This window comes from Urocampus carinirostris, chromosome 2 (genome assembly GCF_059441175.1).
Source record: "Urocampus carinirostris isolate Australia breed hairy pipefish chromosome 2, RoL_Ucar_1.0, whole genome shotgun sequence".
NCBI classification, from domain to species: Eukaryota; Metazoa; Chordata; class Actinopteri; order Syngnathiformes; family Syngnathidae; genus Urocampus; species Urocampus carinirostris.
In genome coordinates, this window is record NC_142350.1 from 8,179,574 (window position 1) to 8,198,606 (window position 19,033).

General features: G+C 39.4%; 2 protein-coding genes across 2 annotated transcripts; both read right to left on the reverse strand.

The window, feature by feature from the left end:
* Positions 1-194: 194 nt before the first annotated feature.
* LOC148370906 (uncharacterized) lies at positions 195-10,106 on the reverse strand. The gene is made up of 11 exons (XM_088328717.1): positions 10,080-10,106; positions 8,966-9,042; positions 8,438-8,534; positions 8,113-8,186; positions 7,902-8,057; positions 7,707-7,835; positions 5,917-6,037; positions 5,675-5,850; positions 3,267-4,674; positions 1,986-2,072; positions 195-1,914 (listed from the first exon to the last, which is right to left on the reverse strand). Exons 4-11 carry the CDS (start codon positions 8,179-8,181, stop codon positions 1,901-1,903), a joined length of 2,160 nt encoding a protein of 719 aa, XP_088184843.1. The 5' UTR covers positions 8,182-8,186; positions 8,438-8,534; positions 8,966-9,042; positions 10,080-10,106; the 3' UTR covers positions 195-1,900.
* Positions 10,107-13,343: 3,237 nt separating this feature from the next.
* LOC148370907 (serine/threonine-protein kinase SBK1-like) lies at positions 13,344-16,488 on the reverse strand. Its single transcript, XM_088327786.1, has 4 exons — positions 16,350-16,488; positions 16,034-16,236; positions 15,776-15,937; positions 13,344-13,919 (listed from the first exon to the last, which is right to left on the reverse strand). The coding sequence occupies exons 1-4, from the start codon at positions 16,468-16,470 to the stop codon at positions 13,344-13,346; spliced, it is 1,062 nt and encodes a 353-aa protein (XP_088183912.1). The 5' UTR covers positions 16,471-16,488.
* Between the last annotated feature and the right edge of the window lie 2,545 nt (positions 16,489-19,033).

Below are 19,033 nucleotides of genomic sequence, written 5' to 3' on the forward strand. Positions count from 1 at the left end.
GCCTCCTTGTAAATACGTTGCTTCCGTTTATCCTGACAGTCTTTTCCCTTTTTTCGCTCTTTCAAATCTTACATGTTTATCCTGGAGCGCCACGTCTAATCTCGTTGCATACAATCTTTACTACGTGGCTATCAATGACAATAAAGACCATTCTATTCATTTAAAGTGTCAATCAACTCGGCAACGAAACCACGTCAATTTATTGATGGCTTTTATTGGGTGCAACACATTTATCGTACTTTTTTTCAGAATAATTGCATCATACTTGATTTAACATAAATCCAGTCATTATAAATGAATCATCACATCTTATAGGTCCACAAAAAGCTGACGTTTGCTAAACTGATGAATATCCAATCAATAAATAATAATATACATGAATATACAATGTCATCAGATCACTATTTACACCACAATTAATTCAAAAATAAGTAACACTACCAAACGCTGGTTCACCAATCATAGTCATAGAAAAATAAATAGATAAATAAATGAGTAAATACATTAAAACAAACATTCTCGTTGATGACATCACAGCATAGAAACGTATACGATCATTCCTTTCATTGTCGTCCTCTTGTGGCCACAAAATGAAATGACACCTCAGAAGAGGAAAAATTGGCAGGATGGGTGGATGGACTGATGATAGATGGTGAGATGGCCAGATGGGTAGAATCAGAGGGAAACAAAGAAGGAGGTAGATTGAGAGGGAGTAAGAAATGGCGAGAAAACGAGAGCGATGTGAAAGAAATGGGGAGAAAATGAGAAAGAAAAAGAAGAGCGGAGAAAACAAGAGCGTTAGGGAAGGGAATGGGGAAAAAAGGAGAGCAATTGGGAAAGGGGGAGAAAACAAGAGCTGTGGCGTGAAAGCGAGAAGATAACAAGATAGAGAAAACGAGAGCGATAGAGAGAAAATGAGAAGAAAACAAACGCTAGAGAAAACGAAAAAAAAAAAACAGTGATAGAGAGAAAATGAGAGCCAGATAGAAAGATACAGATAGGTAGGGAGAGAGATACAGATAGATACAAATAGAGATGGATAAAATAGTAATAGAGATAGATATATATAGATAGAGGTATAAATAGAGATGGAAATAGAGGGATAGGTAGAAATTGAGATAAAAAGATAGAAATCTAGAATAAGAGAAATACATTTAAAGGGCTATAGATTGAGAGAAAGGGAGAAATAAAGAGAAGCGATAGATATATAGAGACATGAATATAGAGAAAGAGATAAAGAAAAAACAGAAAGAGGAAAATAGAAAGCAAAAACGGGTTTGACTTGGTTTTGGGGATTTGTGAAATAGATTTCCTGTATGCTTTTATTGTGAAAATCTTAGTTTTTTTTTTATGGGATTGTTTTCAACCAGCATTCTTCATTTAACATCTTTCAAACTAAAACTAAATTTAAAAAAGACACTGCTGGTTACCGGGATGATTTCTTATAATCTTGGTCATCCTCATTCCATAAATCAACAAAAACTTCCACCTTACTCGATTATTTTTTTTGCAGCAATACATATGAAATACTTCTGATTGTATTTTACACCGTTACTCACTTGTACAGCATGGGGGGGGCATCAAGTTTCTATTTTTTTGTCTTTGTCAGGGAGGAGTGAAAAGTTATTGCCATCCTCATGCTAATTCTTTTATGACTACTGTACACTACACAGCACACTCACACACACACATCACAAGGGCAGAGGGGGCGGAACCAAGCAAATGACCTGCTGATTAATATTCATGAGGTGCACCGATTTCACCACTCCCTGCAGTCACAATCAGCGGAATTATTCCGATAATCAAGCATCCGTATGATGGGACAACCTTTCATCATTTGAGGGTGGGGTTCATGCACCTGCTGGGCGGCGTCCACTTCCTCTTCTGTCTGAGTTAAAATCTAAAAGGAATTTTCTTCAAAAGAAATGCGCCATTAATATATTGACAGTGATGTAAGATAATGATTGAAAATATGAATGCGTTACCCGATTTCCTTTTAGAGTCTCCGAAGGGGTCATCGGTGGGGGACGAGGCCCCAGGGGCCCCCCAGGCATCTTCTGCGTCGGCCCCACCTTTAGAAAAACAACGCATCTCAAGTTCGAGTTTATTTAGTGATGAAAAGTGTTATTTTTGTTAGGGTAAGGGGATTAGGGTTATCAATCTCAAGTACGAGCTTATTTAGTGATAGTTTTATTTCGAATCAAGTTATATATAATTGTTTTGAAGAAGTCGTAGATTGCAATATGTGTTTCCTTTTTAATCAACCCGATTAACGATTAAATTAATCCATCAATTAAATGGATAACAAAAGAATTTATCCCTTGAAGCTTTGAGAATGATAATAATAATAATAATAATTTTCCTTGTATTGTCATTCTGTGTAACAATGTACACAGAACGAAATGTCGATTGCACCTGACCCGTTGTAGCGAGCCGATGCAGCCGCAGCCAACATGTTATGTTAGAATATTTAACGCAAGAGGAAAAAATAAATGCAATAAATGAATTTAAAAAATAATAGTAGTTTGTAAATAGTATTTATTTATTGAAATTATAACCAAAAAGTATTTAAAATATTCATTTATGAGAAGAATACATGAATTAACTTATATTTATCTTCTTAAATAAAAAATACAATAAATTCAAATAACGAAATCAAAAATAATTGGGAAATTATGTTATTTAAATACAAATTGATGAAAAAAGTATTAATCAATTTTGAAAAGTACATGCAGTAACTTTAATTTATTAAATGAAGTACAAAAAAGTGCATGTTTTGGGTGTATTTTTTAATTTAAAATTGATTAAAAGATTCATCAACTAATGGGAAGACTACATCAACTTTACTTCAACTAATCATTTAAAAATAAAACAATCGCTAAATAAAAAAGATATAAGTAGTTCATATTATGGATTTCTTTTTATTAAAATTAATTTTTAAGATCTTATTAATTAATTGAAAGAATACATGAATTATTCAAGTTTAACTTAATAAACGCAAATTCTAAAAACACATCAAATTATAAAACAATAGTTGGTTGTTTATTTTTTAAAATAAAATATTTAAAAATATATAAATTAATTAATCAATTGAAAAAAAAATAACATTAAAAAACGTATTTTATAAAACATATGAAATTAAAAAAAAATCTTTGCAAATTAATGGTATATTATAACATGTCATTTTTGTAATGTATATATAATATATATATATATATATATATATATATATATATATTCTATATACATGTATATATTAGACGTACCAGGAGCCCCCCAGGGGTCATTTTGTGCTTTGGAGGAGTCTCCGAACGGGTCACAATTGTCAACAGGCGTAGACGCCATGTCCCCCCATGGATCTGAGTCGATGGGGGCCCCTGAGTCAGAAGGGGCCCCCCAAGCTTCTCCGCCGCTTTGAGAGGAGCTCAACGGGGGCGCGGAAAAGGAATCAAGAGGGGTTACATGGGTTAGGTCTTTTTCAGGCGGGGCCGAAAATGGGTCGTCTTTTGGGGTGCCAAAAGGGTCTTCATTTGGGGTGCTTGTGACGGAGATTTCTTTACTGGAAGTTGATATGACAGGGGTAGTAAATGGGTCATCTTTTGAGGTGTTGAAGGGGTCATCTTTGAGGGTAACGAAGGGGTCTTCTTTTGAGGGGGTGGTGACAATGGGTTGGGGGTCTTCTTTATTGGAAGTTGATATCACTGGGGTAATGAATGGGTCATCTTTTGGGGTACTGAAGTGGTCATCTTTTGGGGCATTGAATGGGTCATCTTTTGGGGTGTTTGATGGATAATTTTTCAGAGTATTAAAGTGGTCATCCTTGGGAGGATTGAAGGGGTCATCTTTTGGTTTGTTAAACGGGTCATCTTTCGTGGTACTCGATGAGTCATTTTTCGGAGTATTAATGGGGTCGTCTTTCGGGGTATTGAAGGGGTCGCCTTCCATGGCGTTGAAGGGGTCACCTTTTGGGGCGTCGAAGAGGTCGCCTTTTGGAGTGTTGAAGGGGTCGTCTTTTGGGGCGTTGAAGGGGTCATGTTTTGTGGCGTTGAAGGGGTCATGTTTTGGGGCGTTGAAGGGGTCGTCTTTTGGGGCGTTGAAGGGGTCGTCTTTTGGGGCGTTGAAGGGGTCGTCTTTTGGGGCGTTGAAGGGGTCGTCTTTTGGGGCGTTGAAGGGGTCGTCTTTTGGGGCGTTGAAGGGGTCATCTTTGGGGGCATTAAATGGGTCATCTTTTGGGGTATTGAAGGGGTCATCTTTTGGGGTATTGAAGGGGTCATCTTTTGGGGTATTAAAGGGGTCATCCTTTGGGGTATTGAACGGTTCATTTTCCAAAGAAGCAAGGGGACACTCTTCATTTTTGTCCTCAAAGGATCCCGCATTTTTCGGGGTGTCGTTGTGGGCCACAAAAGGGTCTTCTGCGTCCGTTTGTGCTTTAAAAGGCTCCTCGGTGGCAGACTCTAAAGAATTCTGCTTAGTTTTAGGCGGGGCATCAGAATCTGCATTGCTTTTGGAGGTTGTGCCCCAAGGATCTGGAGCCGCCTTGGGGGCCCCCCATGGGTCCGGTGTGGCATCTTCTTCCACATCCTCAGTGGTCTTGTCGCTTGACCAGGCCTGATTGGCGCCGCCGCCTCCTTTTCCTGCATCTTCCCATTTTAACTCGTCCTCGGACAGTTTGGCCTGGACACCCCAAAGGAAAAAAAAAAGCATGAATAGACTCCATTTAATTTTGACACCACAGAAAAGTCTGTTCATTCAAATCCCCCAGTTAGCCACCAATTTCATTTCAAACACGTTTTCCTTGTTGAAAAACGCTTCCTTGGTTTGTTTAAATTACTATTTAAGACGTGTTGTTTTTCAGGTACAATTGTTTGGGCCCTTTTCAAAATAGTAATAATAAAATGCAAACTTACCGCATTTGTTGCTAGAAATATACATTTTCAAGACTACCCCGGTAACGGATTTAAAATATTTAACTATTCTTGTATGGATTTTTTTCCCACGGGTGACAACAAAAGACCTAGGGAGCTGGATATCCCCGAAGCATCTGAAAAGATCAAATAGCTGGAGTTGGTCAGAGCAGGTGTAAGCAGCTAACTTTAGCAGCTAGCAAAGAAGCTACTAAAGTAGGCCAGTCAACAATTTGAAGAGTAACGTGAGCAGTTAACCATAAAAATGATGGCTCTTGACGAGCCATAGGCTCAAGCCAAGGTAACACGAGTGACTAGAGAAGGAAGCAGTGGGAATAAAGTGGAAGATGCGAGAACGATAGGACTCAGCGACAATCACATGCTGCCATGGAAGCCAAGTGGCTTTAAGCACCAACGGAACAAGTTTGTTTTCTTAAATAGGCAGCTGGGCTTCCGTAGTAGCAACATTGCGGTTGTCTTTTATTCTAGGATGAGAAATGTGAAAGTAAGAAAAGGACAATTTCTAATACAGTCTGAATGCCAACCTAAACCCTAAAAAGATGAAAAAAAAGAAGAGTTTATTCAAGCACATCTAAAACAGCCACGAACTTGCATGCGCAAATGAGCTGCTTGACAGAGGCTGCAATGATGATTTAAGCCAGAAGATGGCGTCAGCAAGTAGAATATCATTTAGTATTTTTACACAACTAGGGGTCGCTATACAGTACATACTCAAGCAATTGTTGTCAGAGTAACAAAAGCAACCCCACCCTCCTTTCCGCCTCTTTCTTTTCATGCTCCTGCTTGATGCGTTCCTCTTTGCGGGCGGCGAAAGATGCGGTGAGGTCGGCCACTGAGGGAATGTTGTCCAGGGACGGGAGCCCCGAGGAGCCAGCAACGTAGCACGGCTTGTAGTTGGGGTCCTTGATGGCGTCGGCGGACGAGGCTGCAGCAAACACGTTGAGTTAGACCGGAGTTAATTGCCAATGAGCCGGACGGTTTTGGCGATTACCGGCGGAACCTTTAGACGTTTTCTCTCGGGTCTTGACGGCAAAGTCTCGCTCCTCCTTGAGTTTGTCGTCATCCTCCATCAGGACTAGGACAACTTTGGCCTTCTCTCGCACATTTGTACCCTGGGAACATGTCAATGTTTTGATATGACCAGATAAGAATAAAAAAACAACAACACATATTTGGCATTGGACACCATACATCTTGTTTGTTATCTGCATATTTATTGTCTATGAAATTAGTACAGATTGTCTTCTGCATTAGATGGTGTCTGTTTTGACAATACAAAGAAAAAAATATGAATCCAATTAGCAAAAAAAAAAAAAAAAAATAACATTGTTTTGTCTTAAAAAAAAAACTATTTCCTATTGTATTATTTTATTGATGTTCACTATGTTTTGTGTACTGTTACCCAATGCTAAATCCATTGCACCCTGATCATCCTGAAAGGGGGATTACCTCTTGTGAGGCTCCTTCTCGAGGTTTCTTACTTTCCTCTGGCTGAGGTTTTGAGTTTTTCCTTGCCCACTTGTTGGTTTAAGATCAGGGGATGGTTTCATTGTAACCTGTGCAGTCCTTTGAGACATTTTATGATTAAGGGCTATACAAATAAATGTGACTTGACTTGACTTAATGGACAATATTCCAAGTAAATACATTTGATAGAAAAGGATAGATGTGAATCCTGCTGACATTTACTCTTGTGACTGTGCAATTATTCATTCATTATCTTTCATTCATTATCTTCAACGCTTATCCTCAGTAGGGTCACTGGGGTACTGGAGTCCATTCCATCCATTTTTGGGAAATGGGCAGGGGACACCATGAACTGGTTGCCAGCCAGTCACAGGGCACACAGAGACAGACAACTCACTCGCTCATTCACACCTAGGGACAATTTGGACCGGCCAATTAATCTGACATGCATGTTTTTAGAATGCGCGAAGAAACCAGAGTGCCCGGAGTAAACGCATGCAAGCACAGGGAGAACAAGAAAACTCCACACAGGAAGGTTCGATCTCATGACCTCAGAACTGTACCGCACAGGCAGGCTGTGCGATTATATAAATCAAATTTACAAAGAAAAAAAAAGCTCCAGGAACGCACACTCCTAGAAAACTAAGGTGAAATAAAAAAAATGACAACTAATTTCGTAAAAAAAAGCAGACAAATTTAGGTAATTGATGATTTTGGGTGGTGAGTAAGTGAACATTTGAGATTTTTTTTGTTGTGTATTTCTTGTGGAAGTTTGTGTTTTTTTTGGGCTATTTTATGTGAAGGTGACCTATCTCATATGTAAGAATTGATGGTGCCAATTGTAGAGACTGGCAGTATTTGATTTAATGTGATGATCGCAAAGCATCATCATTCAGGCATCTTCCACTTTGTTTTCAGTTTTTACTTGGCTGCAGCCTATAGATTGCCATTAGCCACTTTTTTTATTGTTAGCTGCCTCTGGTTTGATATGGCAATCTATTAATGGCCTTTTTAGAGGCCGCTTCAGTCAGTCACGAACACCAATTGTGATATGCCTTTTATAGCCATCCCTGGTGTTTCTGGCTGGATTGGTATTTTGTTGTCACTAGTAAGGATTAGCGGCAGCTTTCATTTTGCGTCGCTGGCTGAAATTCATGTTTGCTCACACAAGAAAATATGCAATAAGCCTTTAGAATTTTATACTTCCTTATTATGTCTTCGTCAAAAGTACACGATTCAGCTCTGTTTTTAAGCTACTACAAACTCTTGTGGTTAATATTGTTACCTTGTATATATTTCCCCAGAGAAAGGTACCTGATCTTTGCCGTCTTTCTCCACAAAGCGGTATTCAGTGAGGGCTTTGACAATGTAAATGTTGTCTTTCATCTTTAGGAGGACGCGGTCGTCGCCTGTCTTCAGCAGGTACTCCAGCAACGTCAGGGACTGACAGAGGACAGAATCGCTTAGTTTTCAGGCCATGACACATACACTAGCAGATATTTTCGGAACCTTGTGGATGTGCCGCCAGTTCCGATCATCCTTGAGCCTTTTCCACAGCATGGTCATGATCTCGTTGCAGGCCACCACGTTGTAAGTCAGGTCAGAGATGTCGGCCATCTGCGAGCTGGATGGCCCCCATGGGTCATTGGATGTTGCTTCTCGGACCTGCGGGGCAAACAGCATCAGCTCGCGCTCCTCAGTCTTTACAGGCAGGACCCACCTTGACCTCGGCCTCAGAGTAATTCTGTACCAGGTTTTTCAGTTGTCTACGAAGCATGGAGGATGTCATGGTGCCTAAGGGAGGTTAACGGGTTTAGAGGTTGTTTTATGTTTAGATTGGCTGTAACCTTTAACTGATTGTGGCACAAATTATGTTTTTTACACGAACCTTGATAATTACAGTATATCTTCCATACCATGTTAGTGAAATGAGTCACATGCTACCATGCAAAGGTTGGAACTCGTTTATTTGGAAACTCGTTAATCATTATAATATGAATTTGTCATGTAATAGAAGAGATCCCCAAAAATCCTAGAATGCAAACCTGTAGTCAAGTCCTACACTGTTCTCAGTGGCTATCGATGCTAACGTAGCTTCTGCAGCTAATGGCTCATCACGTTGAGTTCTTCTGCGCCTCAATGCTGAAGAAGGAAGTAAAAAAAACATTGTTGTCAAGGTTGAAGCTGAACAAAAAATACATCCTCGCCGAAGGATATTTTAATGACTTCATAGAAGCTAACGTTCTAGCCTGTTTGTTGCACTCCACTGAAATTTGAACATAGACCCTTCGCACCACGGGGTACGTTTCCTAAACATTTTGAAGTTAACAAACATTCAAGACAAATAGAAATATAGACATATTACGTTTTTATTCTATTTTCAGGACCAAGGAGAGCGACAGAAAGCATCATGGCGGCGAAATAACGCTCAACACAGAAACTCGAACAACAATAACGGGAAAAACGAACATATTTAAATGTACCCTTTAATAAAGGAGGTCATGTCCCAGCTATCGTGTGTCGACGGAATGTCTTTGAAGCGTGCAAAATATCAGGAAATTAGAGCTACTCACCGTGAAAACATCCGAGGATCTTCTTGTTTTCACTCGTGGCTTTGAATGAAATTCAACACTCCACCGCCTCCTACCGGCTGAAGTAAGAATCAATAATTTAAAATGGTCTGTACAGTATTTATATAGCACTTTTCAAGGCAATAAAGACCTGCCAAAGCGCTTTTATTTAGATTCCAAATAAGATATATTTTTGTATTTTTTGTTAAAGGGGCAGTATGTAGGATTTAGTGCCTCCTAGTGGTACAAAAAAAAACTTGTATATAGCAAAAAAACATTGATTTGAAAACTAAGAAAAAACGCGTTAATTATCCTGCTAATGTTAATTTTCATGAAAAATCAAAGGTCAAGAAATTAGTCATTCTTTTAGTTCGTGGAATCAAGAAGTCAACACCATGTTCGTCTCGGATCTCGCTGCTACGGGCACCCAAAGTGACTCGCTGTTATTGGCGAAGCTCCCGATTCTTCTGCAACATGAAGACACTACCACAAAGAAATATTTAGGCTCCTCGCTCGAAGTATTGAGTCGCAGCACCGGTAAGATTATGCCACTTTGTTTTATTCAACTAGTGTTTTTAGTATTAGTTTCTGACTGCTCCCGCTAGCCATGTTATCTGCTTCGTACTTCCCGATAAATGCGACTCACAGCCACTTTTAATTTATTTTTACTTGGCTGGTAGAAATAAATTATATTCGTTTGGGAAAAAAAGATTATACAACTTTACTCTAAATTGATTTTTTTTTCTCTGTAGTAGTTGTTCGCGAGCCTAAAAACTATTTGAGCTAATTGCTAGCTTTACCCTTGGCGTTTGATCTTGATATTGCTTTTGTGTTACATGACCACATTACCTTGGATAAGGTAATGTAGTCATTTTTAACTTCGTATGACAATCGTTCGCATTTGTCCTAGTGTTTGTTGCGACACACTGTTGCAATGTTTTATTTCTGGTCAATTAAATTTGTGTTAGGATGATCGGAAAATCGTGTTGTTTTTTTTTTAAATGCATAAAAACATGAATACACTAGATATTTACTCTTTGCTTTAAAATTAGATCCCAGGTCAACCGGAAACTGGCTAAGTCTTTATTTCTTCTACGTAAAGCTTGCAAAAACTCACAGGTTCCCTGACCAGCTGGACTTCTGTTCAATGTCATTTCACGGAGTCTGCCAGACGATAATGGTACAAAGATTTTGCAAACAAACCTATAACAAGGGGGAAAACAATTCATTTAATAGCCATATACAAACACTCTAAAATAAGTCGAGACCAATGTTCCCTCTAATTCTCCACGGGTCTGAGCGTTCACACAAAGTCGGTGAGCAACGCTCGAAACAACAGTGAGCAACAGCAATCCCAAGTGTGGCAACTAAGTCATTATCAAACATGTCCAAAACTTGACATCAAGTTACATTTTGCTGAGTTTCCGGCAATGCAAAATTATTTTTCTCTTTTGAATGAATTGACTCATGTACTATTGCAAAGGTTGTATGGCCTACAAACGTTTCTTCTTACAATTCTTTCACAAGATATCCATTTCTTTTTATTTCCTGATATATTTTGTCGCATAATATTAACATTTAGGGGGGCATATTTAGTCGGTTGCAAGATACAGAACTGTACGTAATCCAATTTTTTAGTGAAAGTACAATGTTGGCAACAAGATTCACTTGATATAATTGGAAATTATCTGAATGCAACACAAACTTTTTCTTCTTTTTCCGTGTTTTTTTCTACTTTCTAAAAAATTCCTTTAAAAAAATCTCATTGTGTTTATTTTTTCCTAGCTGTTACTTTTTTCTTTTTTTCTCTATTTACTTTTTTCCCTATGTTTCTTTCTTTTCTTTTTTATGGCTTTTTTTCTAAATGTTTCTTTCTTTTTTTCTCAGCTTTTCACTACTTTTTCATTTTGGTATTTTTTTCTTTTTTGTTCTATTCCTTCCTTCCTTTAAGTCATTTTGTGCATAGTTTTACATAATATTTGGTCATGTTGGGATTAAAGAAGCAAAAACAACCTGAAGAGCCGTTTAGGACCCGAAAGAGCCGGTTCACACATCCTGACAAGACTAGGCTAACAAGGCTAGCCTGGTAGATGGAGGAAAAGGCTACTGCTTGGTCACCAGACTTTCCGTAGTTAGTTCTTCTTTCTGCTTTATAGGACTCGTTTCCGGTCGCACTATAAGATAAATTGACACGTAGCGGTCAAATATTACATCATGCACCTTTAAGATAAACTGAGTCTTGGTGCCTCCTACTGTGACATCACTACTTCCCAGTATGCAACAGTATCATGTGGAAAAACAAGAGAAATCACTTTTCTATTTAATGATGAGATTTTATTTAATATTCCAACTTTTCACAATGAAATGATCAACATACTGTCACTGTCTTGTGTTTTTAATGAAATATATACAACTGGGTCTCGGAAGTGAATACCAACATTTTCTAGTGTCTTATAGCTAACGCTAATGTTAACTTATGTTAGCAGTTCAAGTTTAAGCTAACAGCGAGACTAGCCATCTCTCCTAAATGTGGGTGAGTGCAAATACTTAGGCTAGAAAACTTGTGACTTACCTGCTCACCTATGATATTGTTAACTCTAATTTTTTGTTAGCACTTATGCTAACACTAAACAGCAAGTCCCTTGTTCTTTTCGTCCTTGCCACCATGTCACGTCTTTTTTGCTGTTAACATATTGCTCATGCTAACATAAACAGCGCCAGTCTTTATTGCATTTCCTATTTCTGCAGTTCCTTTCCTGGTTAGAATGGTACTATTTCTATTGATAAAGCTAACATAAGCAGCAGACATTTCTATGTCATTGCCACGACTAGTGTAAACAGCACAGTCTGTTGCCGATATATAAAACCCTCGTTTAATGTTAATCATTTTGTTAGCATAGGGCTTGTACTAATGCTAACTTAAAAAGCACAATTCCCTTGATGGTGATATGTAAAATCTTTTTCCAGTGACTAACTTTTTAGCAAAACTCTGCTTCTCATAATAAGGCAACAGCAGTTCTTTGTTTCTCTGTTGTCCCACATACATCACCTCTTCTTCTGGTGTTCTTTAGCTTATTAGTGCAGCGTTCAAGCTAACGCCATAAGCAACGGGAGTTTTTTGTTGTTGCTGCTTCAGCTATTCTTTATCTTGCTAGCGCAGCACTCAAGATAATACCATAGTTGAAATAAACAGAAGTATTTTTCGCCGTTGCTGTTGAAAAGCTGTTTCGTTGTCTTTTAAGCATAGCTAATTCAAAATTAAACAGCACAAGTATTTTGTTGGGCAGCACGGCGGCGCAGTGGTTAGCGCGTGTGCGGCACAGTTCTAAGGTCTTGGGGACCTCCTGTGTGGGTTCAAATCCAGCTACCAGACTTACTGTGCGGAGTTTGTATGTTCTCCCCATGCTTGCGTGGGTTTCCTCCAGGCATTTCAAAGACATGCATTTCAGGTGGATTGGCCGGTCCAAATTGTCCCTGGGTGTGAATGAGCGAGCGAGTTGTCTGTCCCTGTGTGCCCTGCGATTGGCTGGCAACCAGTTCAGGGTGTCCACTGCCCGCTGATTGCTGGGATGGGCTCCAGCACCCCCGCGACCCTACTGAGGATAAGCGGTGCACTTAATGAGATGAGATGAGATTAGAAGTATTTTGTTGACCATACATCACTCTCACTGTTATTGCCATAGCGCTAATGCTAACCAGAGCATTAACAATCCTTTTTTTCCATTTTCAGCCACTTGTTAACATATCACTAATGCTAACACAAATCCATTGTTCTTCTTCCACTATTCTTTACCTTGTTAGCGCCAAGTTAATGACAAAGCTTACATAAGCAGAAGTACTTTTTGTCATAACTGTTGAAATGCTATTTTTTTGTCTTAATGGCATAGATAGTGCAAAATTAAACAGCACAAGTCCTTTGTTATGTCACACCCTCTTTCACTGTTATTAGCATTGTGCTGATGCTAACGCTAGCAGAAACAGTCTTCATCCACTGAATTAAACATGTTAGCATATCACTAATGCTAACAGCACAGATCCTCTGTCTTTGCACCTTCTTCTGCTGTGCAGCGCTCAAGACAATGACAAAGCCTACATGAGCCAAAGTATTTTTGTCATTGGTGCTTCGTTGTCTTGTTAGCATAGATAATGCTAACGGAAAATAAACACCACAAGTCATTTGCTATGTCACATCTTCTTTCTCTCTTGTTAGCATACTATTAGTGCTAATACTAGCATTCAGAGTCTTCATCCAGTGACATAAACTCATTTGCATATCATCTATGTCCTTTGTTCTTCTTTCTTTGCATCTTCTTCCACTGTTCTTCATTTCATTATCGCAGCACTCAAGCTAATGCTAAAGCTAAAACAAAAAGTCCCTGGTTTACCTCTGCCCTCGGCCCTCCTTCTCCTTGACTTTGTTGACTGCTCCTCGGCTCCTGCTCTTCTTCCTTTGCCCCTCCAGACGTTCCCTTTCCACATTGTCCAACCAGGCGCCCCCAAGGTATCCTAGTGCATCTTCAGGCCGCCCCCGTTCTGGCGGGGAAGGGTCCAGCAGAAGTTTGAAAAAAGCCCGAGCCAGGGGGGTCAAGCGGGCAAACTGGGGAGCCACAGTGTCCTCAAAATCGCTCTGGTCCTGCTGCTCGGCCCACACGTCCAAACGTTCCTCCAAATCTTTGGTGGCGCCGATCCAGCGCAGATACTTGAGGTAGGCGACGCAGTCGGAGGACGTGCACGGCCACGGGTGGGTGCCGGTGAGCATGGCGAAAGTAAGAACCCCTAAGGCCCAGCTGTCCACGCTGGGGTCCACAGAGACCAAGACTCGACGCTTCTGCTTATTGTCCTCGTTTGTTATGGTGTTGTCATTTTGACCGGCAGTCCATCGGGCCACTTCGGCTTCAGGCGTGCAGTACGGTGAATGGTACCACACCTCTGGAACTTTGGTTCCTTGGGCTTTTACCTGCGTGGGTTGTGGAAAAAAAGACATTATTCTTTGCCTGAGACTCAGCCCTTAACTATTAGTTTTAGTCTTAGCCTTGGCTTAAGCCTCTACCTTAGCCGTGACCCTATCCCAGTGGTCGGCAACCCAAAATGTCAAAAGAGCCATATTGGACCAAAAGAGCAAAAACTAATTTGTCTCGGGATGCTAATAATTAAAGCCATATATAAGCCTTATAATTTATATTAGCTATAATAGCTTACAATCAAAATTACTACGTTTAATGCAGCGCATCCTGTGGAGATTGATACACCCCATGACAACTCTATTGTAGGATAGTTCCTCAAGTTCGACGTCATTACAATATTATTGAATTACAGTATGTTTCATTTCTTTGAAAAAATTAAAGAAATGCAATACAGAAATGCAATTTTTGATGTCATTTTCATTGGAGAATTTGAAAAAAACAAAATGGAATGTGTTTTTATGGGCAACAAAAAGAGTGCAAAAAACGGAGAATGCATTTGTAAAAATAGAACAGCACCCTTTTTATATGGTAAAGTAATACAATCACATTAATGCAGTTGGGTAAAACACAGCAGCATCCCGTCTCTCTCTCTTTATATACTATAAGACGCCATTCCCAGGCTTCCATCCATCCATCCATTATCTGCACCGCTTATCCTCAGTATGGTCGCGGGGGTGCTGGAGCCCATCCCAGCTAACTCCGGGCAGTGAGCAGGGGACACCCTGAACTGGTTGCCAGCCAATCACAGGGCACACAGGGACAGACAATTCGCTCGTTTATTCACACTTAGGGACAATTTGGACCAGCCAATTAACCTAACATGCATGTTTTTGGAATGTGGGAGGAAACCGGAGTGCCCGGAGGAAACCAACGCAAGCACGGGGAGAACATGCAAACTCCACACAGGAGGTTCGATCTCATGACCTCAGAACTGTGCCGCACACACGCTAACCACTGCGCCGCCGTGCTGATCCCCGGGCTTGTGCAGGAAAATATAAATAATATTCCCCATGTCATCTAATTCAAGTCATGTCATGTTTATTTGGATAGCCCTTAATCGCAGTAAGTCTAAAAGGGCGGCACAGACAACAGACTATTACACCATCCCCTGACATGAAAACTACATGAGGGCAAGGAAAAACTCAAACAGATCTCATATTGTAGGGAGACTTACCTGAAAATCACATTGATGACACAACACAGTACCAAAAGGAAGGCACCAAGAAAATATATACTAAAAAAATCATATATGGGGCGGCAGTAACTCAGGAGGTAGAGCGCTCGTCTTGGGATCAAGGGATCCCTGTTCAAATCCCGGCTCGTCCGTGTTACATGTCGAAGTGTCCTTGGGTAAGACGCCGAACCCCTAATACCCCCAATAAGCAGGTTAGCGCCTTACATGGCTGCAAGGCCGCTATTGGGAAATGTGGAGCACATTGTAAAGCGCTTTGGGAAGTCATTGACTTGAAAAGCGCTATATAAATGCAGATCATTTAATATATAAATTCCTGCTAGGTTTTATCACACTCTTTTTGTTGCCCGGATAAAGGGCAAGTACTTTTTTTTTTTTTTTTTTGGTCCACTATGCCTGTTGGCCCAGAGAGAGATGGGCGCCGCCAGGCTGTACCTGCCCAAGACAAACCACAGGAAATGGTGCCCCTAATGGTTAAGGTATCCACTCACTCACTCACTCACTCCCTCATTAGTCTTTCAGCATTTAAGGTTGCCGACCCCTGCCTTAGCCCAAGCCCTACTCCGAGCCTTAAACGTAGCTTTAGCCTTAGTTTAAGCTTTAGCCCAAACACTAGCCTAGCATTAGCCTTAGTTGATGTTCTCGTATACTACGCACCATCCCAAAGTCTCCCAGCTTGACCCATCGGCAGGCTGCGTCGCACAGGAAGACGTTCTCGGGTTTGACGTCCCTGTGAACGAATCCCAGCGAGTGGAGGTGGGACAGTGCACCGCACAGCTGCGATACCACCCGCTGACACCGGTCCTCCTCCAGACCAACCTTTAACCAAACTTTAGGATTATTAATTTTATAATGTTTTTGATTCTTTCTATTAGCATACTAATATTTATTTATTTTAAGATGAATAAAGAATACCCCAGGTAAGATCAGATCGAAGAGGTCGCCGAAGAGCCCGGCCTGCTGGGCAAAGACGTAGTGCGATGGTGTCGAGTAGGCGATGCCGAGGGCCCTGCTGAGCGACGGGTGGGTGCAAAATCTCAAAGACACGTTGTACTCGCGCAGGAACGAACTCAAGTGAGTGGTCACACGAGGGAAGATCTTCAGCGCCATCGGACTTCCTGGAACACGCCAAGACCAATGCCTGAGTCTTCAGTAGGCCTCAGTAGCGATACAACACACCGATAAATGCCTGTAAATGCCAATGTGCGAACAGTTAACAGTTTTGCCTCACCGCTTTTTTTGTGCACAGCTAGCATGACTTTCCCGTACGAGCCCTCGCCAAGCAGCTTAACCATCTGGAAGTGGTCCGAGGTCTCCAACCGCACCATGGACTGCGCCGTTAGGTGGCACATGTCGTCCAGGAGTCGGGTGGCTGCCTATGAGCACAAAAAGAAAAATCGGGCATCAAACATTTAGTTCTTTTTCCTAATTTAACTCAGAAACTTCCAGTGATGGCTTTTGTTCTACCTTTGACAGTTAGAGACGTCGATGGAAGGGAAAGAGTTAATGGGACGGCGTGCTCATCTCATCCAAAACAAATAAAACAATATCATTTATCAAATTTAAAAACAGAAATATATATTAAATGACATATTTATATATATATATATATATATATATATATATATATATAATATGTGTTAGGAGTTATTAGGTGACCAAAGCCCCCAATTCCAACCCTTAATGCCGAGCACCAAGCAGGGAGGCAATGAGTACCAATGTTGTAAGTCTTAGGTATGACTCGGCCGAGGCTTGAACCAGCGACCTCCCAGTCTCGGAGCGGGCGCCCTTATTTTCTTTGTTATTGTATGTGTGTGTCTTGCTGTCGGTCACCCTTCTTGAGGGATATGACCAAGGTAGATAGATAGATAGATTTATATATAAACCTAAACAATTATATCAATACTAATACAATTAAATCAATAAACATATCAATAAATTACAAAATAAATACAACACATGTAGTTCATTTACATACAGATTAACTAAAATGAAAAGAATAAACAAAAACAAAATTTATAACATTTGAATAAATATATAAATAAGTTTATAATCAATAACAATAAAGTAAAACATATGTACAGAAATAAATTAAATGAATACATATATAAATAAAATATAATAAAAAAAGGAATTGAATATAAAAAGTGTGTGTTTTTTGTGTTATTTACCATAACAATTCCCCCCAAAAATGTTTATGACAAGCCATTCCGGTTATATAACGTGATGCAACTCGCGTAACATTTACACTTAATCCTCAAAAGTAAAAATAAAGCGGACGTCCCGCCGTTTCAGCGCCGGTGCTCATATTTGCGAGGCGGCAACGATGCCAAGAACTCGCGACGTGCCGGCAATGTATCGCCCGTGCCAACATCGGGTTACTCGGTTTTGATTTACGATGTTTGTCTTTCGAGGACGACGGCGAGCTAAACGGAAAGTGAGGACCCAAACGGAACAAAATGCAAACCCCTTTCAACTTTGACTCTTAGCGGCATTGGATTTCCAATACTGGATATCTTATATTAGCAAGAATTCATACCTGAGATCTTCACAAGGACAGTGTGTATTATTTAGTTCCTTTAAGTGATGAAGAACTTCATTCATTAAAAAACAACTACATTGATTCTAAAAGTATGCTCAAAGGCTGAGCAAGAAAATGAAAAGCAAAATGGTGCTTTTAGGCCACTTTGCGTCTCTGTAGTTTTTACTCTTCCTTGTGCTTTTTAGCACTAGTTTTTATATGAACTGCACAATACAACGACATCCAGTGGGTATAGATTACACACTCTTTCTTGAAAAATTATTTACAATGAAAGATCATCTTTAATTCTTGAGCTAGCACAAGCTAGCTCGCTAGCAAGATCCCTTGCATAAATCTAATGATTGATAGCTTATGAAATTTCTGTCTTTCTCATATACTTAAAATGTTTGTTTTTTTACATTTTGTAATAAGATACTGCTTTGTTATACTGCTATTTTGACTGATTTAAAAAAAGATATGTCTCCATTCTTTTAAATTGCTAGAAAAGAAAATGGTTTCACTATTTTTTTGTTACTACATTTCAAACTTGTTTTTCAACATTTATCAAGACGTAAATACTTAAAATAACAAAATAATCTGGTTGTAAACTGTAATAAAATACAAAATTTAAATCTATATATTTTTTCCTTATCTAAGTAATACAAGAATTAAATTAGATAATATTGCTTATTTTAGGGATTGTCTCATTTTATGTTAAGTAATACGCTAAAATATGGTTAAATACGTATATAAAAATATTGTCTTATTTTTAAAGAATTTAAAATTTAGTGAAACAAGAAAAATGATGTTTAAAAAGTCAATTTTTGGGGGATATCGAGCATTTGTTTTGTTTTTACAGCGTGGCATTTTACACAAATTCATAAATTGAAGATTTTCTCAAGACAAACTTACATATTTAAATCAAACATTTTTTCTTCAACTATAGAAATAAATGGAAAAGTTCCACATCTTTATTTTTCATTTTATTTTTGTAAAGAATATGAAATACAAAAAAACATAAACCTTATAAGTGTCTAATATTCATTCTTTCAGTTCATGATCATTTGACCTCAACCTGCTGATACCAGTATCAATACTGCTTTTGAGTACTGAAATTATATTAAGGCATGTGGTTTGACAGAAACGTGAATTTTTTTTGTGCATTTTTCAAGAAAATACTACATTTATTCTTCTTTAAATAACAAGATAGAAAAAAAAACATTACGAGCGTTTTTCCCCTCACCATCATTTTTCTGCTGGAATCCGAATTTTCCCCCATCGGAACCAGGACGTCCAAGTTAGTTGAGCGAGCAACTGGATGCAAACTGCGACTCTTGTAAGCACAATCTGTCCTCGCTTACACACACTCACAGCTTAGTGTGTAATAGAATATC